Source organism: Spermophilus citellus (assembly GCF_964194105.1).
Source record: "Spermophilus citellus genome assembly, chromosome: 10".
NCBI lineage: Eukaryota > Metazoa > Chordata > Mammalia > Rodentia > Sciuridae > Spermophilus > Spermophilus citellus.
In genome coordinates this window covers 83,072,767-83,096,945 of record NC_138197.1, presented here as the reverse complement: position 1 = coordinate 83,096,945, position 24,179 = coordinate 83,072,767, and the positions used below count along the sequence as shown (strand labels likewise).

The 24,179-nt window shown below is 40.1% G+C and overlaps 1 protein-coding gene across 1 annotated transcript in view; it reads left to right on the top strand.

The window, feature by feature from the left end:
- The window catches only part of PPM1H (protein phosphatase, Mg2+/Mn2+ dependent 1H), a 256,215-nt gene that overhangs the window by 80,785 nt on the left and 151,251 nt on the right, over nt 1-24,179 (top strand). Inside the window, exon 2 of the mRNA XM_081311513.1 lies at nt 11,044-11,206. Within this exon, the coding sequence (XP_081167639.1) occupies nt 11,044-11,206 (163 nt within the window). The remainder of the gene's footprint in view (nt 1-11,043; nt 11,207-24,179) is intronic.

The window sequence follows — 24,179 nt, the reverse complement described above, 5'->3', positions numbered from 1 at the left end:
GGACAGGTTACCTTAGCAACAGGTTGGAGCAGGGGCAGGTTATCTTGATTAGGGTAAAGGAAGGGCTCTGAAGGTATTAGCATTTCAGTCTCTCCAACTTCACAGACCCAAATTGGCCTCCTTGATCTGACATACCTCCATTTACCTATCCATACTGACTGCATTTTTAAATTCTGGCTTCAGTAACACCAGGAGGGACTTGAAAACTAGGGGTACTACGGGCTCTCCTGAAGCCCCATGGAATGAGCCTGAAGGTGCTGGAAAATTCCATTCCCTGGCTAAAGCAAAGCAGTCAAGTTTCATCGAACCAGGTTCCCCTCAGTTGTCATCAGTGACCGAAAGTAATGCAACCTCATGGGGCTTTCCTCAAGTCCAGCCTTACCTCGGAGTCACAATCTCTGGAGTGGAGTCCAGAAATTGTGCTTTAAGGGGTCCTCCAGGTGACTTGTGGGCACACGGGAGATTGAGAACATTCTAGACAGCAGAGATTGGAATTATCAATGTACTCTAACACAGAAACTCTGTCATAAGTTGCAATTGTAGCCATTTAGTATACTTATTGAGTTAGTAAAATTTCCAGGTAAGCCTAACACTACTTGTTGTTGGTTTAGGTCAAATTGTATATCTAGTAGATTCATAACCTTACTGACAAACTTTTGGACAAAGGTCCTTTCAAGAATGCATTAGTAAGATAGAAAGTATTTAGAAAATGTAAGATGTAAGGATTTTATACTACTTTTATTATTTACTAATTATACTTTGTGTCAAAGCAGAAAGGATGTGTTGCAACCAGCATACAAAAATATATGCAATTTAGAAACTTAACAAAATGAAAATTACCCTCATGCCCTTTTACGATGAAAAATTCTTCCTCCCGATTTCCTCTCGTGCTCCTGGTTCTGCTATTAAAATTCATTCTCAGCCTTGGAGTACTTATTTCTTATTACAGCCAGGATTCTAGAACAATGAGATCTATTTTAATCACTAGATTGAAATGCAGTAAGGAAGGTAAACAGTTTACCTCATTTCAAGTCTGTGGAATTTCCAATGGTTTCTGAGACTTATCTGAGTCTTTCATATCTCAGGGTCATGGTGGGGGGTAGTGATTTGTTTCCTCAGTTGCTAGATTTCTGATGACTTCCTGTCTCTCTTTGTGGCAAGAGTTATAGTTTTCCATGAGACTTTAACATTTATTCATAGACTACAAGTTATTTTTTCCCCTCAAATAATCTATGATTAACTCAGGTGATAATAAGTCAAAGATATTCAGGTGATTACATATGCCTGAACGGTGGCTCTCAGATGTGTACCCCACTGGCTCTTCTTGCTCATAACTCAAAAATTTGCTACTTTTTTGTTGCTATTGTGCTAAGAGATAAAAGAAAAAACACAACAATAGCAACAAAAAAGAAGTAAATTAACATTAACCAATCTGCTTTTCAATTGTGCATCATGTTGTCTCCTTGTTTCTGTTCAAACCACTTTTTAAAAACTGAGTGTTCTGCCATGTCCATCAGAGTACCTTTCTAATTTTAGATGAAATTTAGCCTGATTCATGAATCACCAATAAAAGCTAATTTGATCATTAAAATCATTTTGATGAAACTTTTTTTTTTGGCACCAATGATGCGAAACCACAGACAAAATATTTTATGCTTTAACAAACAAATAGGCAGGGTTAGAACTCATTCATTAGTTTATTCCATGGGGTGTTATGGCAAAAATGAATTTGTTTGTTCATTATATTTGAATGTCTACTGCCAGCTGAGTGATTTGAGATTGGGGAAAACATAACCAAAGTAAACATAGACCATTATGGAACATATTTTCCTTTTACTAACTGAAACATATTGGTAGTCCACCTTGTCCTTTTTATTTGAACATGATATTGGATATCCAATTTAAAATAGTTTACATTTATGGATTTTTGTCTTGTTCAAGACCTGGGCAGATCTCATTGTCCTTTCTTACTTTTTGAGAGTAAGGAGATCAATTTGCCTAAAATGGAACCCAGACTGGCCTTTCTGGGGCCTCAAGGCTTAAATGGTCATGTTCATTCCCTGGTAAATTGGGGAGATTTGGATTGTTCACTGAGCTTTGCCCTGGTTCTGGGGACAAAGGTAAAAATGTTTGATCAGATAACAACAAGTTTTCAACAGGCTACTTGGTATATTATTCAAACCTTACACTGGAAACTTTCTCTGCAAGTTACTTAACCCAGGAATGAAGATTTTCCAAAACAGATTATTTTCAAATATAGTGCATTAAAAAATAAATAAATAAAAGGCCAGTTGCAGTGGCCCACGCCTGTATCCCAGCTGCTCTGGAAGCTGAGGCAAGAGAATTGAGAGTTCACGGCCAGCCTCAGCAAAAGCTAAGTGCTAAGCAACTCAGTGAGACCCTGTCTCTAAATAAAATACAAAAAAGGGCTGGGATGTGCTCAGTGGTTGAGTGCCCCTGAGTTCAATACCTGGTACCCAAAATAAATAAATAAACAAAAGACTGAAGTAATGATGGGAAAATTTGCTCTTAATGTACATTTGTGGCAATACTAGGTTTGACTTTGAAAGAAATAAGTTGGAGTGCTGAAACTGTGTGGCCTGTCATATACCCTGCATTACCTGTGTTCCATTTAGTTGTTGTATGCATAATTTTAAGAGTTTCATCCATGTGAACACAATACATCATTTAAAAATCTCTGTTGCTATGAGGAAATGCCAGAATGGCTTGTCTAGGATGGTTCATTGAGTCTTTTTGCCTGATACTGATGGGGCTAATAATATGAGGACAATGATAATACCTTTCCTCATGCTTAGAGTTATATGTTATTAGATGTACAGCACTTTGAATATTTCTGTTTTCCAACAGTCAGACAACTCTCTTACTAGGAAAGTACTATGGATTATCCCCATTTTACTGATGTGAAACTGAGGCACAAAGAGTTAACTTGCTGAAAGTCACGTTGCTACCAACTGACTGATCTAGGATTCAAACACAGGGACTCTGGTTCCAGTCTCTCTGCTCAAATTTTCTGCAGATTGGGCTGGGGATGTGGCTCAAGCGGTAGCGCGCTCGCCTGGCATGCGTGCGGCCCGGGTTCGATCCTCAGCACCACATACCAACAAAGTTGTTGTGTCCACCGAGAACTAAAAAATAAATATTAAAAATTCTCTCTCTCTCTCTCTCTCTCCTCTCTCACTCTCTCTCTCTCTCACTCTCTCTCACTCTCTCTTTAAAAAAAAAAAGTTCTGCAGATCCTTTCGCTTGCCTTTCCCCACCTGGTGTTTCCTGCTCTGTTGTTTAGTTGGAGTGGCTTCTCTCTTATGAGAAGGCTGATAGCACATTCTTAAAACTTATTATCTAAAGCCAGGACTTGGAACTCCAAGCAAGTTGGAGTGTAAACCTGCTCTCCACCAAAGAGCCCTCTTCTATTAACATTGCTCCACTTGTATTGCATTAAAGATTTATAAGGGAAATATCAGCATCGTAGAGAATCTAGTAGTTTCTTTATCCAACAGCAAGGGAAAAGCCAAGATCATGTCTGGGACTTTTTCAAGGAAACTGCTGATTAAAGAAAAAAATTATTTTACTTGATATCTGTGGAGATTTGAATATTTCTCTTTTGATTTCTGAATTCATTTTATTCACTTTGAACTTAAAAAAGGCTTGTGTTTTTAAATTACATGTTAAAAAAGAATTTTCGCTGTTCATATATATATATATATATATATATATATATTTCACATTGCTGATAGTAGGCTTATTTATAAAAGTAACATGTTGACTTTTTTCCTTAATGGCCAACAGACACTAACAGCAATGTTGGGGTGAGCCTGCAAAAGGCATTTTTTTGTTACAAATGCAAAATCCTCAAGATTTTAGCTCCTTTTGGGTAGGTTCTTAGTTTGACCTCACTTGGCCCTGCATAGGTCAGTGCTGTGGCCTTGTGTGGGGATCACTTCAGCATCTGACAGAGCACAGATTTCCTTATTTAAATATGGAAGTCAGACATTGAGAATATTAATGATTTTGCCAAGGGGGGTGCGGCATGGATATAATTGGGAAACACACACACACACACACACAGTCTTGGCTTTTTCATTATCTACGGGAAACTTTCTAATATTTCTAATATTTGCTTTTATTACATTAAAGTTTATTTCTAAACAACCAGTATGAAGAAGCCATTTCTGATCTACAAAAATAGTTTCAGAGAATTCAGTCTAAGTCCAGGGGTCAGCACACATTTTCTGAGAGATGGAACTCAGATGCCATCTCACCCGTGACACTTTCTGCAACTCCTGTAGCTTTTTCTCATCCGTGTTCTCGGTTCCCTTGTGATACAAACCTCAACCATGGCATCGGTTTGAGAACACTGATTTTTTTGTAAGAAGGTGCAATGAACTGGATGTTTGTGTCCCCCGGAAATTCACTGTGGAATCCCAACTCCAGAGCTATGATACTAGGGGCTGGATCTTTTGGGAGGAGTTAAGTTATGAGGGTGTAGCCTCTGGGTCCTTATGAAAGAGACCCAGACACCACCTGTTGCTTCCACCACATGCAATTACAGCAAGAATACAGCCATCCGTGAACCAGGGGAACCTACTAGACAGGGAATCTCCCAGCACCTTGTACTTGGCCTTTCCAGCATCCAGAACTGTCAGAAATAAATTAACGTTGTTTATAAGCATCATGGAAAAGCCTCCCCTCAGGTCCAGCTGATTGTTATCACATAGTAATGTGACAAAGTGTAGTCAGTTTTTAAGAGAATTGAGAAAATTTATTTTAATGTAAACCAAGCTTTAAATATTGGCAACTAATTTACCTTTTTTTTAAATTAAAAAAAAAAAAACGTGTCAACAAAACTTTTTAAACACCAGCTTATCTTTAGGCTGAATGTGACCTTTGAGACCCCAGTTTGTAACCCCTGATTGCAAACCCTAAGCCCTTCATTAGCCACAGATAGGGCCTGGGGCCAGGCGGCCTGGGGTTGTGCCTTGAGAGAAGGACACTTCCCTGGGTGTGTTTATTCTGCTTTCAACCGGCTGCCTCTTCTGCTAAGTGGTACCTTCCAAAACCACAGCAAATTTGTTTCATCCTGTCTTTTTTCCACCTTGGTGACACCTGACTGCTATTAACTGCATTGGCTTAGGTGAGGGTGACCACCATTTTTCCCTCCTACCCAGAGTTGGCTGGAACTGTCCAGTAGAAGCCAGAAGCCATCATTCCTTAGGGAATTCCCGCTGACCCTCTGGCTGGTTTAGCTGATGGCTGTTATCAAAGGATTAGGTCCCTGGTCAGAGCCCTGATTTTCCAGTACCCTAAGAAAGAGCCATTATTCTCTCTCCCCAGGAGCTAGGAATTAAGTTATCTTCTGCCCCAGCCTACCTGTGTGATCAGCAACTGCTTCAGAGAGCAACACAAAGCATGGCCTAAGAGGTTACCTGGGAAAGAGAATTGTCATAATCAGTGGCTGCATTTTGTCTTCCGTAAAAGATTCATTTCCCCCATAAAGCAGTTTTCTATCTGCGTCTCAATTGTATATGAATCAGCAATATTTCACTTCACCTGATGCCCCTTATAAAATAGCTCTTCCTTAACTAGTGTAATTACTCCTGCTGAGCAGTATCAACAGGGTGAATTTTTAAGCCTAAACTCTCCAGGTCTTTATATTTCCTCTAAAAATAAAAGTGAATTCTCTATTTTTTTGTTTATTTCTGGGGACCTGGGACCTGAGCTTCTGAGTCCAGGATACTGGGGTCTGGTGCAGGTGCTTTGGCTGGGAATTTGTAATCATGTGGGATTCTTTCAGCACCATCACATGTGGCTTGAGAGAAGGGCTCAGGAGCAAGTGGCCTTGTCCAGGTCCCCTGCTCTGGGCAGTGTCCTGCCATGCCACTGCCACTGAAGGGTTCTGAATGTGTGGAGGTGGCCTGTGTCCTTGAGGCAGCAAAGGGAAGCTGATGGAAGAGGAGGGAGGGAGGAGGAGTTTCTCCTCTGAGTCCCCTGGCTGTATAAAGTCCCCTGGGTCCAACAGAAGAGGCAGCTATTTTTGTATTTGATCTTTTATATTAAATAGCATATTGAGTGCTCTCAGCATGCAGGCACTGTTGAGTGCTCTTAGCTAGACCATTTAATTCTCACAACTCTTCCATGACAGGAAGTGATTATTAGCATCTCCCTTTTAGAGGGACAAAGTAACCTGCCCAGGAACCCACAGCTAGAGCTGGGAATTAGCAGAGAGCAAGTTTGAACTAGTTTGTCCCTGCTCTTCTGGGTGCCTCTGGAGGGGAAGGAGGAGTTGGTGATGAATGATTTGACACCTAATAGGTGGCACTGGAGGATCCTTCAAACCACATCAATGATTGACTGTCTTTGTTGATTCACTGTTGTGTGCAAATCCTTTTGAAAACAGCCACAATGATGAGTGTTTCGGTCCAGTGATCTTTGTGGCAAGGGCTCACAATTTAAGAATTCTTGAGGATATTTACTTGCCTGTATTTAGGTATGGGGACCCTGATGCAAGTTCTCATATCAGATGAATGTCCTTGAAGTCAAGTTTATGAAAAGTTGAGAAATCAGATAACTTCATAATTTAAAAATTGCAATTAAAAGCAGGAATTTTCTGCTAAAATTCAAGTGGAGCTGGTTATCAAAATAAGGGACTAGTGTACTTTACCAATTGAAAGAAGGAAAACGAGTTTCCCAAGGATATGAGAGTAGTGCAGAATGGATCACTTGCTGCTGTTTTTATGTTCTCCAGGTCACATGGTATGTAAGTCATAACTTTAAGCTACATCTATCACATACACATAAGACTTTTAACTTCTGAGTCTTTGAAATTCTGTTTACCTATTTTTACAAGGACAGAAAGAAAACCTAGGGGTGATTCAGTTGAAGGTAGGTTGGTAGGTTAAAACAACACACAAATTAAGTAAGTTTGCTACTTGTCTCTCTCCCCAGAAAGATATGTGCTGTTCTTCTATGTTTTGAAAAAAAAGTGGGTATAAACTTTCTGTATTGTGAGACAATAGCTTTCCTTCCCCTTCACCGTCTAACATTTTTCCTTTTTAATTTAGTCCTAACTTCAACTTACACAATTCTTTTCTTTTTTTATTTATTCTAATTTGTTATATATGACAGCAGAATGTGATTTAATTCATATTACTCAAATAGAGCACAATTTTTCATGTGTCTGGTTGTACACAAAGTAAAGTCACACAATTCATGTTTTTATACATGTACTTAGGATAATCATGTCCATTTCATTCCACTGCTGTTTTTCTACCCCCAAGCCCCCTTTGATCCCTTCCTCTCCTTTGCCCTATCTAAATTTTGTTCCTCCAATGCTCCCCCTCATCCTCATTATGAATCAGGATCCTCCTTATATCAAAGAAAACATTCGGCATTTGGTTTTTTGGGATTGGCTTATTTCACTTAGTATGATAACCTCCAGTTCCATCTATTTGCCAGAAATGCTATAATTTCATTCTTCTTTATGCCTGAGTAATATTCCATTGTGTATATATACCACATTTTCTTTATCCATTCATCTATTGAGGGGCACCTAGATTTGTTCCATAGCTTAACTATTGTGAATTGTGCTGCTAAAAACATTAATGTGGCTGTGTCCCTGTAGTATGCTGTTTTTAAGTCCTTTGGGTATAAACCAAGGAGTGGGATAGCTGGGTCAAAATGTTCAAATTACCTAATTCTTTAAGTGACTAAAAATCCTCCTGCCCAACACACAAATTTAGCAGTTCATTGAATTTGATTCATGAAATACACCTAAGGACCGAGATTTGCAGAAGTAACTTGACTAAACTCTGCCACTCACTAACTATGCTTATCTTTTAAAAGACTCTAATGGTGACAGCTACTTACCAGAGTTGTCAAGAGGATGAAATGAGTAATTGCTACATATGAAATGCTAACAATGATCTCTGGCGTGTAGACAGCCTTCAACAAGTTTAAGATAACATAACTCTTCTCCTGCTGAGAGCCACAGCAGAGTCGGAATGGCCCCTGGCATTTTGCCAATAGTATTGGTTGAGAGGCGAGCCATTAAGATGATGCTGGATTGATTCAATTGTATATTAGACCTTTACTGTCCACCTGGGTGCGGGTGCCCGCTACTTTGGAGTTCTCGGAGGATTGCCTGGGGAGTTCGAGTTGGTTGGGGAAGTTCCGGGAGAGGGAGTTCTTCGGGAGAGTTCCGGGGGAGTGTGGAGTGTGCTGGTGGAGTTTGGAAATAAAGTTTGTTCCTGCTTGAGTAACTCGTGATTTGTGCCCAGCCAGACTGTGGCATTCTCCCATCAGGAAGTATCAGGGTTAATTTCTGTCTGGTTCATTCCTTCGTTTAATCAATAGCGCCTGCTATGTGTCATGTTCTGCAGAGAGACCCCGGGCTCTTCATCTCACAGTCCATTACCTTTAGTTTAATTTCAAAGGAAATATTTTCCTTCTTTGTAAGAGATTGGAAAATAACATCACCAAAAGTATGATGATTCATGTCTCAGTACATTTTAAGCGTTCAAAATAAGCATCACCGCCAGGTATGATTTAGATGAAGAAAAGTACCTGTTGCTCTCAAGGGAGCGCCAATTTCACACTAAAGCAAAAGACAAGAACAGAATGTAGCTACTGATACAAATGCCAAGTAGTGAGTGTATTAACTCCACAATTTGGGAAAACAAGTTTTCCTCAATTTATTTTTAGATGAATTAAAGATTTTCTTTACACTTGATAAAAAAGCGTTTTGCCTTTGAAGAGCAAAATAAAATGTTTGAGTTGATAGTGATTGAACTTTGGAGAACACAATTGAGAAGAATCCGGATTTTCTAATAAAGTTGTCTAGAGTATGGAATTTGAAATGATATAAAATATGGGGTAAGGGGTCAGGGATGTAGCTCAGTAGTAGAGCACTTGCCTAACAAGTAAGTACAAGGTCCTGAGTTCAAGTCCAGCACCACACAAAAGATGGGGGTAGGAGGTGGTGGTGGATAAGAGTTATGTGTGTGTTAAAGGGCTTGATTTTTAAATTGATATTTTGATAATGATATTTGTTAGTATTTTATTATCTGGATAATAATCAACTGTCTGACTAAACAGACAGGTTTGTAGGGTAGGGGCTGCCATGTAGCCACTAGATAGGCAGTTCTGGCTTTTTGATATTTCGCTGTGTTCAGTGTGATACCGCAAAGTAAGGTCACCAGTAATTTTTCTTTCACGGCTCTCCTGCTTTGATGAGTCACAGCAGCACAGACCTCTGAACCACGTGCCGCCAGGAATAGGTGCACAGTAGGAAAATAACTCAACGGAGAGCTGGGGCAGAAAGAGCTCCAGACTTGGAAGTGTGTTCACAGCTCTGCTGCATTTAGCCCTGTGACCTTGTGCGGGTCACAGTCTCCCAGGGCCCTGGGTTTTTCATGCATAAAGTAAGGTTTCTGGGACCTCTTGGTGAAGTTAGGTCAGCTTTGGAGTTTAATGTCACTACCAAGGACAGGAGAGGACAGACAGAAGGTAAATGATTTTTAATACTCAAAAGTATTTGATGGAAAAACTAGTGAAATCTGAATAAAGTCTGTAGTCTGGGCGATGGTATTGTATCCACATGGATTTCTTGGATTTGATATTTTACCATAGTTATATAAGATGTTACCACTGGGGAAAGATGGTACATAAGACTCTACTATTTCCGCAGCTTATTCGAGTCTATAATTAAGGGGGAATTTTTTTAAAAGTCATTTGAGAATGATAATTTTTTTACTTAACTGGTAGGAGGGTGTATATCTGTATGAACAGAGCAGTGCACACACCACACTCACAGAGTAAATTTCCATTTGGCTTACCTTAAATGAAAACAAACAATACCAAAACCACCCTTTTTTTTTTTCCTTGCCACTGAGTTCTGTGAACTCCACACTGTTGGCTACTTTGACCTTGTTGAAGTTTCAGAAAGGAAACACAACCAATGGCAAATCAAGGAGAGTTGTCTTTCAGGAAATCTATTCTAGCTGCTGCTTAATTGTTTAATAACATCATGGTGCTGAAGATGAGTATTCAGTCGCCTAACACAGGGATGGTGTATGGAAGACACATTGTGGTTTTCTGAAGCATCCCTGTGCTTAGTAATTAGACAAGGCCAAGTCTACCTGCTGTGGTATTATTATTATGATGGGTGTTTTAGTGTCCAAACCAGAATGTGCTATAGCCCAGTGTGATGAGCATTATTCTACAGGACAAAAGATGGAGGATTAAAACACTTTTAAAATAGCCATGCACCACACCTGTGATCCCAGTGACTTGGGAGACTGAGGCAGAAGGATTATAAGTTTAAAGCCAACCTGAGTAACTTACGCAGACCCTGTCTCTAAATAAATAAACACATAAATTAAAAAAAAAAGAGTTGAAGATTTAACTTGGTGATTTAGCTTGCCTAGCATGCGCAAGGCCAGCATCCAATCCCCAGTTACTAAAAATTTAATGCTTTTAAAAGAATACACTTTTGATCCATTCACTTCCCTGGGTGTGAGTAAAATGGACACAGCATAGTGAAGTGTGATTCTTTATTTGCTCAGAGTTCACAACGTGCTGTAAATTGCCACCATGTTGGTTGCTAAGATCGAAGGTGGATTTCCTCTTTTATCACTTAGAGGAAACACAATTCCCTGAGCCAACCAGTCTGTCATCCTTGTAACTGCCACAATGTTAAGGCTCCAAATGAACCTGAAGGAGTGATTGCCTCCTGTGTTGACTAGAATGGGTCGTGGAGTTGATCACGTCTATCAAACACCTGTGAATGTGAGCCAATCTCAGAACAACTTTTTCAGTGTGTGTTCCAGTGGGGGCTAATATAATTCCATTTCTTAAAAATCTGTTTATTCAGGAGGATAAAATATAGAGACCATAAGGTCCTTTGCCTTAAGTGGTGCTTTAGTTTTTTTGCCAGCTCTGGAGACCCCTTGGCTGACCCTTGAGAGGGAGATGCTCAGCTTTCCGGGAACCACTCTGTCTGATCAGCTTTTCTGGCTTCTTCTCCAGGGTTATCAATGCCGGGAAGAGCACACACAATGAAGATCAAGCCAGCTGTGAGGTGCTCACTGTGAAGAAGAAAGCAGGGGCCATTACCTCAACCCCAAACAGGAACTCCAAGAGACGGTCCTCCCTTCCTAACGGGGAAGGGCTGCAGCTAAAGGAGAACTCGGTAAGACCCCCCCTCCTTGGTTCTCAGGGGAGAGGACCAGCCCCACCATAGCATGTCAGGGCTTAATCAAGGTGAGGAGTGGAGGTGAGAAAAGCATCATCCCAGAGTGAGTGGGGTGCTGGGTCCATGCTCAGGGCATCACACCTTCCAGGAGGGTAGCACTAGTTTAGTGAGCTGGCGTTTATATTTGTAACAAAGTAAATAAATCACCATCCTTCTATATAGGTTTTCTATATAGAGTTGTATACTTAATCTTTGGTGGTTTCAAAGAAGCCACTTCTAGGTCTTTGTGAAAGCAGTTATCCAGAAGCTTCTCATGAGGGGTGGAAATAGCTCCAGCTGTTGGCTCAGAGCCCTGCAACAACTTTGCCCCTTTCTTTCCGTTGCCTATTCATTAGAGTTGTTCAGTTGGAGCCTGTGCCTGACACTGTTCCAAATTAATATTTGTTTCAGTTGGCCTAAAGCCCTTGCAGCCCATGGGGTGGCCTTGCAGACTGAATGACCTCCTATTAATCAACCACAAAGCATGTCTCCTCTCTCTAGTTTCTGGAGAATAAAGCAGACATATCCTCAGAAAGTTCTGAAGAATCCCTCAAAAAAGGATAGAGAACAGTCAGCAGATTATTAACAGTCTCTGTCTATCAACAGATTATTAATCCTATGGAGAAATATTCCCTGGGAAAACCAGGGGACAGTGAACCAAATAACCCAAATGTGACTATTCTAATAATCTTAAGGGTATTGTTGTACAAAAAATTTTATATAATTTTAAAAGATCTAGGAATCTCTTCTTAGTCTAAAAAAAAATGGTGTCTTTTTACATTTAGGCTTAGAAAATAAGAGTACTGATTAATTTTACAAGTACTAGCCCATTTTAGAGTTGGAAAACACAGTGACCAAGGGATTCACCAGTTGTACTGTGTCAGGGCTGAAGGAAACATTGTGTTAGGCCCATCCCAAAGAACCAGAATCAATGGTGCTAATGGGCAAGATAGAATAATCATGGCTAGGGATACAGGCTCTAGGATAAGATGGCCCGGTGAAATCTACCACTTATCTGCTATTTAATTTAGGGAGAGTTATTTCTTATTTGAGCCTTACTTTTCTATTGCATGAATAGGGATATTAACAGGCTGATTAAATATATGAAATTCAATAGTCTGTGGAAAACTTTGAGCCAGTGTCTTAATTAATAAATCCCTAATAAATGTTAGTGACGATTATCCCAAGGGCAACTCTTCTTCTGTCACTGCATGGATAAGGTCCAGTGAATTTCATATGTTTGTTCACTTGTGAATTGGAGATTATACTCCCTTCACTCCTACTTGACAGGATTATTTTGAGAATTTGGCTGTTATGGGAAAGGGCTCAGAAAATGTAAGGTATTAATGATTATGGAGTGTGAGTGTCAGTGACTTAATGTTGTTCTTTCCTCTGGTATTTCTTCCCTGCCACTGGGAAATACAGTGATTTCTCTAAAAACAAGTCAATGTGGAATTTGTCCTAAGGCCAGTTAGTGATGGCATTTTTCCTTTTTGCTAACTAAGTTCCTTCTAGAAATGGAGCCAAGGGTGATGTTTACCTTCCTGTCATAAGAACTGTGGAGCTACTGTGATGAACTTTAGGGTGGAGCCCTCTCCCTGCTCTATGATGGCTCTGAATCTCTGTGGGGGTCCATGCCCCAGGAGGCAGCAATGAGGTACTGAGCAAAGTGAGCAGAGCCTAGGCCTCTATTTCCTGCCTCAGCCTCAGTAGCTTCACTCATATCTGCCTTATGAGGTAGGCTTCTTATTAGAGTTTCAGGCAGGAGCTTTTATTTTTTATCTTTATTCCTTTTATTTTTCATTGTGGTATACAGCATGAATATACATAAAATTATTGACATACATAAAATTTGTCATTGTATGGTGTACAGTTTTAGGTGTACAGTTTAGTGGCATTGACTATATCCACGTATTTATGCCATTATCACCAGGATCCAACTCCGAAACTTTTTCCTCTTCTCAAACTGAAGTTCTGTGTCCTTGAGACACTAACCACCCCCATTATTCCTTCCCCTGATCCCTTGACAACCACTTTTTATATTTTTTTCTTCATGAATTTAACCACTCTAAGTACCTCATAAGTAGAATGGTGTAATATTGGTCTTTTTTATGTCTGTCTCTTTTCATTAGGATAATGTCATCAGGGTTCATCCATGTTGCCTCATGAGTCTAAATTTCCATCTTATGTGTATCTCACATTTTGTTTATCCATTCATCCATTCATGGAGGCTTGAGATGCTTTCGCCTTTTGTCTATTGTGAATAATAAGGCTTTTATGAACATAGGTACACCAATATCTCTTCAAGTTACTGCTTTCAATTCTTTCATACATAGGAGGCAAGTAGAATTGCTAGGTTATGTGGTAATTCTGTTTAATTTTTTTTATGGTAATTCTGTTTTCCACGGTCGATGCACCATTTTACATTCCCACCAACAATGCCTAAGGGTTCTTACATACACTTGTTATTTTCTATTTTTTTTAATAATGCTTTTGCCAATGGGTATGAAGTGATATTTCATTATAGAATTGATTTACATTTCCCTCATGATACATGATGTATTTTTGTGTGCTTATTGGCCTTTTATACACCTTCTTTAGAGACACATCTATTCGACTCTTTTGCACTTTTTTTTTAGTTGGATTGTCCTTTTTCTGTTTGCTTTTTAAAATATTGCAGACCATGATCTAGTGTGCAGATCAATCACTGAGCACTTGCTGTGTACGAGGAATGAGATGCTGGGAGTTCAGCAGGGAATGAAACAGACTACAGTTCCTACCCACAGGCCGCTGACATCTATTGAGAGAAATGGTTGGAATACACGGTGTGCCAGATGACAGATGCAGTGGGGGAAATGGAATAGGAAAGCAGGACTCTAGGAAATGGGGAAACATGGAAGCAGGATTCTAGGAATTATGAGGTTCTAGGGGGAGCTGTAGAAGGCAATGCTGAGAAGGTAACATGGGCATCTATCTGGAGGAAGAACATTTTAGCATTCTGGGCAATTATGAAGACCACGAGGTGGGAGCAGGCCCTGTGTTCTTGATAATGAGCAAGGAGGCCAGGGAAGTGGGGTGCAGCAATCTGGCAGGTCTTTGAAGGTCATGGTCAGGTTTGGGGCTTCTATTTTGAATGAACGGTTTATTAGCAAAGGACACTCGATACTCTTTTTTTAATATTTATTTTTTAGTTGTAGTTGAACACAATAACTTTATTCTATTTATTTATGTGGTGCTGAGGATCGGACCTTGCACATGCTAGGTGAGTGCTCTACCGCTGAGCCACAACCCAGCCCAACTGGATATTCTCTTTAAAGAGGCCAGTAGTTTTTCCCACCTAGAAGGTGTCCCCTGAAAAGTAAAACTCAAATGCGGTAGCACTTAAGGAAACATAGTGAGATTACAGGGCCTAGGTCTTTTGCACAGTCAGGTAACTATAGATAATGATAATGTACAATGTATTTCAAAACAGCTTAAAGAAAGGATATTCAGAGTTACAAGGCTCAGACCCAAAAAGCATCTATGGGACACAGGTTCCCCCCTTGAATCTGTTCCTTCACCCAACAAACACAGTTGAGCACTGGGTCTGCATACTGAGCCTTGGGATAAGAAGATGAGCTCCATACAGCTCCAGTCTGCCTACTGCTGGAGGGGAAAATCAGTAAGCAGTGACACTATCATGTGGTGAGTTTTGATAAAGATAAAAATCCCAGTTTGTATGGAAGCCCTCCTCACATCAAGAACTGGTAGTTTTAGGAACAGTCGAGAGATAGATTAGTTTAAGGAAGATTTCCTAAAAAAAAAAAAAAAAAAAAAGTGAGTTAAGCCATGGTATTAGCCGGGCGTGGTGGTGAACGCCTATAATCCCGGTGGCTCTAGAGGCTGAGACAGGGAGTTCAAAGCCAGCTTTAGCAACAGTGAGGCACTAAGCAACTGAATGAGACCCTGTCTCTAAGTAAAATACAAAATAAAACTGGGGATGTGTTTCAGAAGTCGGGTCCCCTGAGTTCAATCCCTGGTACCCTCCACCCCCGCAAAAAAAAAAAAAAAAAAAAAAAAAAAAAAAAAAAAAAAAAAAGCTATGGTCTTAAAAAGTGAACAAGAGGGCTGGGGTGTAGCTCAGTGGTAAGAGCACTTGCTTGGCATGTGCAAGATCCTGGGTTGAAAGCCCTGCACTGCAAAGAAAAAGGGAAAGGTAAAAAGGAAATTTGAATAGATATTAACCAAGCAAATATGAGAAAAGGGAGTTTCTGATATGAGGAACATGCCTAGGCAGAGGCAGGTTGGCATGAGAGACATGACACATATCTTCTATTGTTTCAGAGCACATGTGGTCACTTGGAGGGTGGTAAGGCAGAAACAGCAAGCAAGTTTCACACATGACAGTTACCAGATGCTGTAGTAATCTGTAGTTTTAACCAAATGATTTTAGACAAGGGGACACTAAATTAAGACAGTAGTGGCTGGGGTGGGTAGCTGAGCTGGGAAGTCTAGCAGTGCAGACTGGAAGGTGCGGATGCCAGTTGAGAGGGAGATTCTGGTGCAGAAATCCAGAGAAGAAACGATGAAGGCTTAAAATGAGGCAGCGTTGAAGTGAGGGACAGGCTCAGAAGAGATGATGTGAGAGACAGCAATTGAGAGGACCAGTTGGCCGGCTGCTTGAGGCAGGGAGGAGGTGAGGATGGCAGGCCCCAAGCAGTGTATGTTGGGCCAGAGGAGGTGCAGGTGAAAGGTTGGGGACGTGCAGAGAGGGCAGCCAGAACTTTGAGGATATTAATTCTGCCTTTCTAGGCAAAAGTGTTTCATAGGAAGAAATAAAGGTTTGGAGCTTAAGAACATATCTAAAGAGGTTTAGATCTCAGCAGTTCTAAGAGTTGAAGTTGAAGATGTGACTTATATCACAAAACAGGAAAAATTCAAAAACAAAAATAATAAAAAGTAAAAATCTGGTGCCAAGGGCTTTCTAGAAGTTCCAAGAAGTGAGGGAAGTTGTAAGGAGGTGGGCAACTCTGCCATGGGCCACAGAAAGTTCAAGAAAGATAAGGATGGGAAAGCTGTCACATAATATCATGAGCAAAAGTGGAACAACAGGACAAATAGCAACTTACCAGAAGACAGTTAGTGGCCTTGAAGAATAGCCAAAGAAGATGGGTGGGCTCTATCCTGGAGACATGTGCAAAATTTCTTCCTCCTTCCTTGACCTCTTTGTTCCCAACAAATTTAGTAAAATCATATTATGTATTCCCATAAGACTTCTTTCATGAATGATTATAGAAAACCTAAAATTTCCTGTCAAATAACATAAAATTCACAGTGAAAGGAATTGTCATAGGAATGTTTTGTAGGAACTATCAGTGATGTGCACAACAATTCAGCAAAAGTGTGACTATATTTGATGATATTTCTTACACTGAGTGGCAACAGGGTAGCTAAGTAGTGATGAGGTGACTCTCAACTACAGATAATTATCATTTTGATAATTAAGATTTTAAGGCAACCTTAAGTCATTTCTCATGCCAACTCATGGATGTTTTATCCCATGAATACAAGCCATCTTTTAGCCTAAGAAGTCAACTTAAGCCTTCTAATTTAAAACATACAATCCTCTTAAAAATATTTTGGTGGATAAAATAATCAAGCATTATATTCTGCTTCTCCTGACTTTGGTGAGGATGTCCGGGGGGGTGTGTCATTTCCTGTATTTGACTGCCTTACTTCTAAGAAAGAAAACAAATTGATGTCAAGTTCCATCTACATGAAAAGTAAAATGTCAGGGGTTGAAAAGGTAAATGCTTTAAAGAAGTCACAAAACTTAAAAGGAGAACAAATTTAAAAATTTTAAAGTGTTCAGCTTAGTAGTACTATAGCCTCAAGGAGCTATGGTTGAATTACTTTCCCTTTCAACTACTCTGCAATCCATCTAAGTTTGGTTGTTTTTTAATTAAGAGATTAGTGATAGGATTCATAAGAAATAAGTCAAAGCATCTCTTTTGAGGAATAAGGTAGATGGGTTTTGAGATCTCTGATCATATGGATGCACAGTACAGTAGAGAAGGTTTTTCTCAATGACAAGTGAAGGTGAAACTTTTCCTGTGCCTGAATTAATTTTGGCTATTTTATGTGTGATGAGCCATAAGCCTCTTAACCATTCGTCTACTCTGGTTACTCACTTGGGGAGTAGGGTGAGTAACCAGGAGGAAGGAAATCTAAGATGCTAGCATTCCCACAGTCACTTTCATAAGACTGTCCCTTAGGAAAGATGCCATAAGCTAACTGAGGAGAACACACTGTTCCCAGTAGCCTCTTGCTCCCACTGAAAGCCTTTTCATTGCACAGACCAAGACCTGTGGGAATTTATGAGCATCTCTAGGTTTTCTTTCCTTTGGTTTTGAAAGGATATAAAGAGTTATTTATCATAGTGAATACCACGCACTAGTAGTCAGAGCTTTTCCAAGAGCTTTTGCTTCTCAGTTCCCAACTATCTAGTCCTTCTGAGAATGAGATAAAAAGGGGAGAAAACCAAGAGATGATTTGTGTAAGGAAGGAGAGAGTTCACACTTATGGGTATGTTACAACCTTAGTATTAAGAGAAGAAGTGCAGAGCTAGGGATATAGCTCAGTTGGTAGAGTGCTTGCCTTGCATGCACAAGGCCCCAGATTCAATCCCCAGCACCACAAAAAAAAAAGAAGTGTATGTCTGTATGTGAGATGCTTGGGTGGGAATAGTCAGGGTACTGTGGCAGTCACCAGAACACCCCCGCCCCTGCCATGAGTGACTCCATATTTGGAACATATTGTCTTTGGCTTGAGACTAGACTCTCATGGACCATGCATTCCAAGTCTATCTCTTTGTGAGTACCCTTATGCTGTTTTAGTCAAAACACATCAAAGTGTGTGGTTTCAGTATGTTAGTTCAGTGTCTGATTACAATAACAGGAGATGGCTGTGTCAGCATCAGGCCAAGTTCATCAGCAGGGGAGAGGGAAGCTGATTATCTTTCTCAGCAGCACATAGGGCAGCACTGTGGGAATTCAAGGCAAGCAGGACCAAACTGGGACAGGGAGAGGTAAAAGGGAAGGGAAAGGGGGCTCATTCAACTCTGAACTAAAGGTCTGCCGCCTTTCCATCCATTTTCTGAAAAAGGAACTCTTTCAACTCCAGAATATTAAAGGAAAGCTGCCTCTGGTTCCACGTGGCAGTCTTCCTGGAACACTGGACACTCATATCTGTTGGTCTGCTCCTTGAGACCATGTCAGCTATAAAAAGCAATAAGAGTGGCCTTTTATTCATCTCTACGTGTTTACTCTAAATTTTCACTTTGTTCTGTGTGTGTCAAGAAGATGTAAACTTTCTCTACTTTTTTTTTTTTTTTTTTTTAAGCCGGAGGGCAATGATTTCCTTTAGAACTCTTATCTCTTGGGCCCAGGGATGAAGAATTGTTGCCAGTGATTAAGAAGGATGACTTTACCACCAGGAATCAACAAGGCTGATGTATGTCAGCCAGAGTAACTGTAAAAGTTCCCACCTCCGTGGGTGTTGGTTTATCTTGAAGGCCAGGTTTGACCAAGATAGATGCCGTAGCTGAGACCACAACTAAAACTTGCTTCCACAGTAGATTTCTTCACTGTGGCAGATCTTCAGGCTACAAAAAAATAAATAAATAAACAATGTTGAGCTGGAAACTTCTCCTTGCTTCACTTGTAGTCTAACTTCCCACAGCGTTAGGTGGGAAGAATGCTGGAAAGGGCCATAACTCTTAAGATTTTTTTCTTTCTTTCTTCCTTCCTTCTCCTTCATCAGAGTCTTCTTTTGTTTTTCAAATAAATAACTTAGCATTCATGTGCCAGACACTGACCTTAGGACTTTGCCAGCATTGGTTCACTTAACCTCAGACTACAGAAGTCAATATGTATTGCTATTATTATTTCTGTTGTGCTCATGAATAAACTGAAGTCAGAGATTGACAGCACGGATCCCAGGCAGTCTGGCCTGGGAGTCCAGATTTGAAACATGCTGTCTCTTTATACATTAGCAGTTGAGAAATGTAGCAACTTTTAATGTTGATATGTCTTCCTTCCTTCCCTCCCTTCCTTCCCTCCCTCCCCTTCTTTCCCTCCCCTTCTTCCCCTCCCCTCCCCTCCTCTCTTCTTCTCTTCTCTTTTCGTTTTTATTTTGAGACAGGGCCTCACTAAGTTGCTGAGGCTGGCTTCGAACTTGAGATCCTGCTGCATCAGCCTTCTGAACCACTGCAATTACAGGCATACACCATTGTGCCTGGCTGATATGTCTATTTCAATACCATTTGATACTAAATATTTTCTCCTTTTCCTTGTCATTTCTCATTTCATCTGTGAGTTAAGTTAGAGGTGTCCCTTGTTGACTTCAAAATTGGGTAGCAGCTCTTCCTGACAGGTGAAGTGAATTGTCCTTAGAGTACATAATTCTTGCTAAATTACAAAAAGATTAAAAGACTCTCATTCACATAAACCATGACAAGGATAAAAAACCTGATTTAATAACAAGTATCTCAGTTTGAATCCTGGATTTCCCACTTATTTGATGAGCTGCTTTTATGCAAGTTTCTTGACTTCACCAATACCTCATTTTCCTCATCTGTAAATCAGGGATAATAGTTTCTACCTCATAGTGTTAAAAATATGAAAATTGCTTAGAATAGTGCCTGGCAAGTGGTGCTTGACAAAAATTATCCGGTGTGGTTATTATTATAATAGCAGCACTTACAGCTGCATTTCAGTATTATCATACAATACTTATAGGGTATTTTGTAACTAATTTAGGGAAAATTTGTTGATGTATAAGGTGATAGCTTGAGAACATTCCTAAGATAATTTGATTCTAGAATAAACCAGAACACAACTTTGCAACAAAACTATTGCAAACTTCAGACTTGCTAGCTCTGGTATGTATCTAATAGTGTTTTAAAATATGAGACAAGCCAGATATGGTGACATGTGCTCAGCTACTTGGAAGGCTAAGGCAGGAGAATTGCTTAAGCCTGAGACTTAGGGCCTAGCCTGGGCCACATAGTGAGATCCCATCTCTTTAAATAAGTAAGTAAATAAATAAATTAAAATTGTAATTCAAAAATAAAAAATAAACTTATCCTATATCTTATTGTCTCATGAGAAGGAAACAGTATACTCATTGAAGTATATAAAATTAAGGGGTGTCCCCCCCCCCAGTGCGAGGCAAAATATCTAAATAAGTCAAAAAGAGAGGTATAGTAAAGAAGCAAACTATGGTCAAGGTTCCAAGTGGACAGCAATAAAATGTGGGCCCTAGAAGGGACTTTGTTAGTTATTCAAATTCTTCCTCACCTTTCTTCCTCACTGACTTTATTCTTGCACTCAATGTGTGACAGTGAGGATCCAGTTAGAAATAAGAGATTGAAAGTTTTATGGACAGAAGACCTACCACAGATAATTTTGGACCCTGAATTATCATGTTGGCTGTGACCCCTTGAAAAGTGGCCAGAAATGTTATGCAAATCAAACCATATAATAGATTTTAGTGAGAACCAAGAAAACGTGTACTCAATGTTTCCTCAATAAGAAAGACTTAATCCCATTTCTCCGACTTTGCGAAAGAAGGGAGGCACCTGCATACCATACCCCTGAGGCAGCTTTTGTAAAATGAACCTCAAGATTTGAAGGTGGCAACTCTCATTTGTGATTCTGCTTTTACTCTATGTATACAGTCCCTTCCTTGTTCATGTGGTAGGGAAAAGAAGAGGGTCATAGAACACATGGAGTACTTCTATCCCCAATGGAAGGCATCCAGGGGACACCACTTCCCCCTCAACACAGTTATTTCGATAGTAGCAGTCTCCAGACTGTTGGTTAAAAACAAGTTTTTGAAATGTATCCTCAATGTGCTTTTCATTCATTGAAACATAACCTTACTACTATATATCCATATAGTATATAATTACTTTACAATTGAAAGAATACCATTAAAGTTTTAAAAATAATTCAAAGGCCTTATTTTCAAATAATAGCAGCCGACAATTTTATGGTGTTAATTATATTCCAGGTTTGTTCTGAGTCCCACCCTCTGCAACACCTCTACCCCCGCCACCCGCAGCACCTCATTTACCATCTTGCTGAGAGCAAAGCCTTCATGCTATCATTAGCTCATGTCTCAAGGCACAGCTCACCAGTAACAATAGCGAGTATAATTCCATATTTCAGCTGTCTCTTTGAGAGTTTCAGTTCTTTTGACTAGATATGAATATCATCATTGTCAGACATGACTATATTGTCATTGATGGGAGTAAGAGTGCCAGAGCGGACAGGATCTTTATGTGCTCATCTCTTCAGTCAGCAGTTTCTTTGCGGAAATGTTTTTCTAAAATCTGCTGTCCACTCTGCAAGGCATAATTTCATTTAAAAATTAGTATTATACTGTTCTGTACCATGTAGCTGGAAACAGGGTGGGTCACCGTACACACCAGAGCACCCCCAGCTGCACATGCCCCCAGATGTCCCGCTTACTGCCACCTGAGGGCGCCAGAGTCAGAGTCTATGAGAAACACCAGTAAAGCTTAAATTCTGCATTTTAACTGTGAAAGGATGCCAATGTGTTGATTGATTGTTTTTAATACCCCCTGGGGTTTGTGTGCTCCTTGTGGAGAGCATCCTGGGGGAAGGAGGCAGAATGAAGAGGTTTTCCAACCTTTAGAACTCTATGCAGTGACTGGAAGAATGCAAAGCCCTCATTTCTTTAAGCTGCTGAATACCTAAACCTCACTCTAGTTTTTCCATGCTTCCTGCCTTGCATCTCAGTATCTCTATCCTGCTGCACAGGAAACATCTGAGGTTGTCTAGAGCACCCCCTCCCGCCCCCATCTTCTTTGCCAGCACTTCTCAGGAGGTGGTGGTACCTCACTGCCATCCACATGGGTCTCTGATTTTTTGGGTCTGTGGATTCCTCAGAGTTAAGGTGCACCTGGTGAGGCTCCTGTTTCGATAGGGCTAAAATGCAGACAGATGATTTTTGACATTTTTGGTTGGTTGTGTAGTTACAGCAGAAGCTAAATGGACACCACCTACTTATATAGGAAATTAGTTCGAATTAGCTCCTTGATCAGTGATAGATTTCTGCTCAGAGCACTCATATTTGTTGAAAAGCCCAGGACCCCTTTCCACTTGGGACATAATAAGCTCCAGCATTACAGATGATCTTGAAAATTGGGAAAAGACAATAAGCCATATTATTAAGCAGCTGTTTCTAGGACTTCTGAGAAAAGAGAATGTAACTTTGGGCCTACTTTAGAGAAAGCCTAAGAGAAACTGTACAATTTAAAAATACCTATTTGTCACCTTCTGGAACCTTCCTTTATCAGATTGTAGATACAATCCTCCGAAGAAGGGTATGCAAGTTGTAAATTTCATGGAAGACTAATTTTGTTGGTAAATGAAATAAATTAGAATAACTGAAAAGCTGCTTATTGCTTATTATATGTTTATTTGAATTAAATATTCTTTTTTTAATTTTTAGCACATGCTTGTAATCCTAGCTACTGAGGAGACTGACACAGGAGGATTACAAGTCAGAGCCCAGCCTTGTCAACTTAGTGAGACACTGTCTCAAAATGAGAGAAAAAAAAAAAAAGAGCTGGGGATGTGCATCAGTGGTAGCATGTTCCTGGATTTAATCCCTGATACCTTTTGGGGGAGGGGGGGGGTGGGATGTGAGTCATAAATTATTTCTACCAAAGTTGTTCAGTAAATTTTTATAAAAGTAAAGTACATATTTCACTCATGTTAATCTGAAGCAATAATAAAGTAAACATTTATTTAAATATAATATTGGTAAATTTGAAATTCATTTTGTCTAGATCATGTTGCTGTAAATCTGGAGGGTCTGGTTTTTTAGGCATAGAGCTTGGTTCTAAGCTGGTGCCCAGAGATGTTTTTAGATACCATCAGGAGAGTAATGCAGAGTCAGTGCTGAAAAGTTGTAGCCATCAAATGATGACCCAGGACCTGTACACAGTTACTACCAAGCAGCAAACCAGCTTGAAATAATGCAGGCAACATTGACATGCCAAAGGTCTCAGAATAATGGAAACTAGGGAGGTTACACAGAGTTGTGTGTCATTGGGAAGTTGGAAAGGTCCCTTATGTGGAGGTCAGAAAAACTGGATTCAAGTCCTACCTCTGTCCATGCCCTGGTTTCACCATCAGTAAAAAAATGGGATAATGGCCACTGTTATATGGGGGTGTTAGGGAGGTTAAATACAGTAGATGCTCAGTAGATATCCTCTGAACTGGGACTTTGTAGAGGGGAAGTAATTTGAAAACAAGAGTCCCACAGTGGGGCAAGATGAACACCCTATTTTGCAGGGTGAAGAGTGAAGAGCTCAAGAGGCAGCCTGGCCTCCCTCCTGCCTGGCGTCCCCCAGGCTGTATGATAGTGAGAGAAGGCAGTCACCATTGCTTCAGGGCATTGGCTTCTCTTGTCATGGTGTTTCACATTCATTTATTTGTTTTTTATTATTATACGGTACAATTAGCTTTTTCTTTGGGAATGCAGTTTTGTGAATTTTAACACGTGCATGGATGTGAATAATCACCACTGCTGTCTGGATCCATCAATGTTCCATCACAACATCTCTCCCCTGCCATCCTTTCTAGTCCCCCATTCCCTCTAACCCAGGGTTATCTGCATATTGAATACATGTTGTCCCCTCCTGTAGCACTGAGTGTGGTTTTTTTTTTTAATTGTTTGTTTGTTTTTTTCCTAACTCTCGTCACACTTGTCCTCTTTTTCATATGGTCCTATTCTTGATTATTAGTGTCAAGAGCTTGAGAACTGTTATATCTTATTCCCTACTTTACCCTAAGTGCCCACAGGGAGCCTGGCATATAGGAGGGGAGACTCCAAGACCGGTCTTACAGGAATCAGT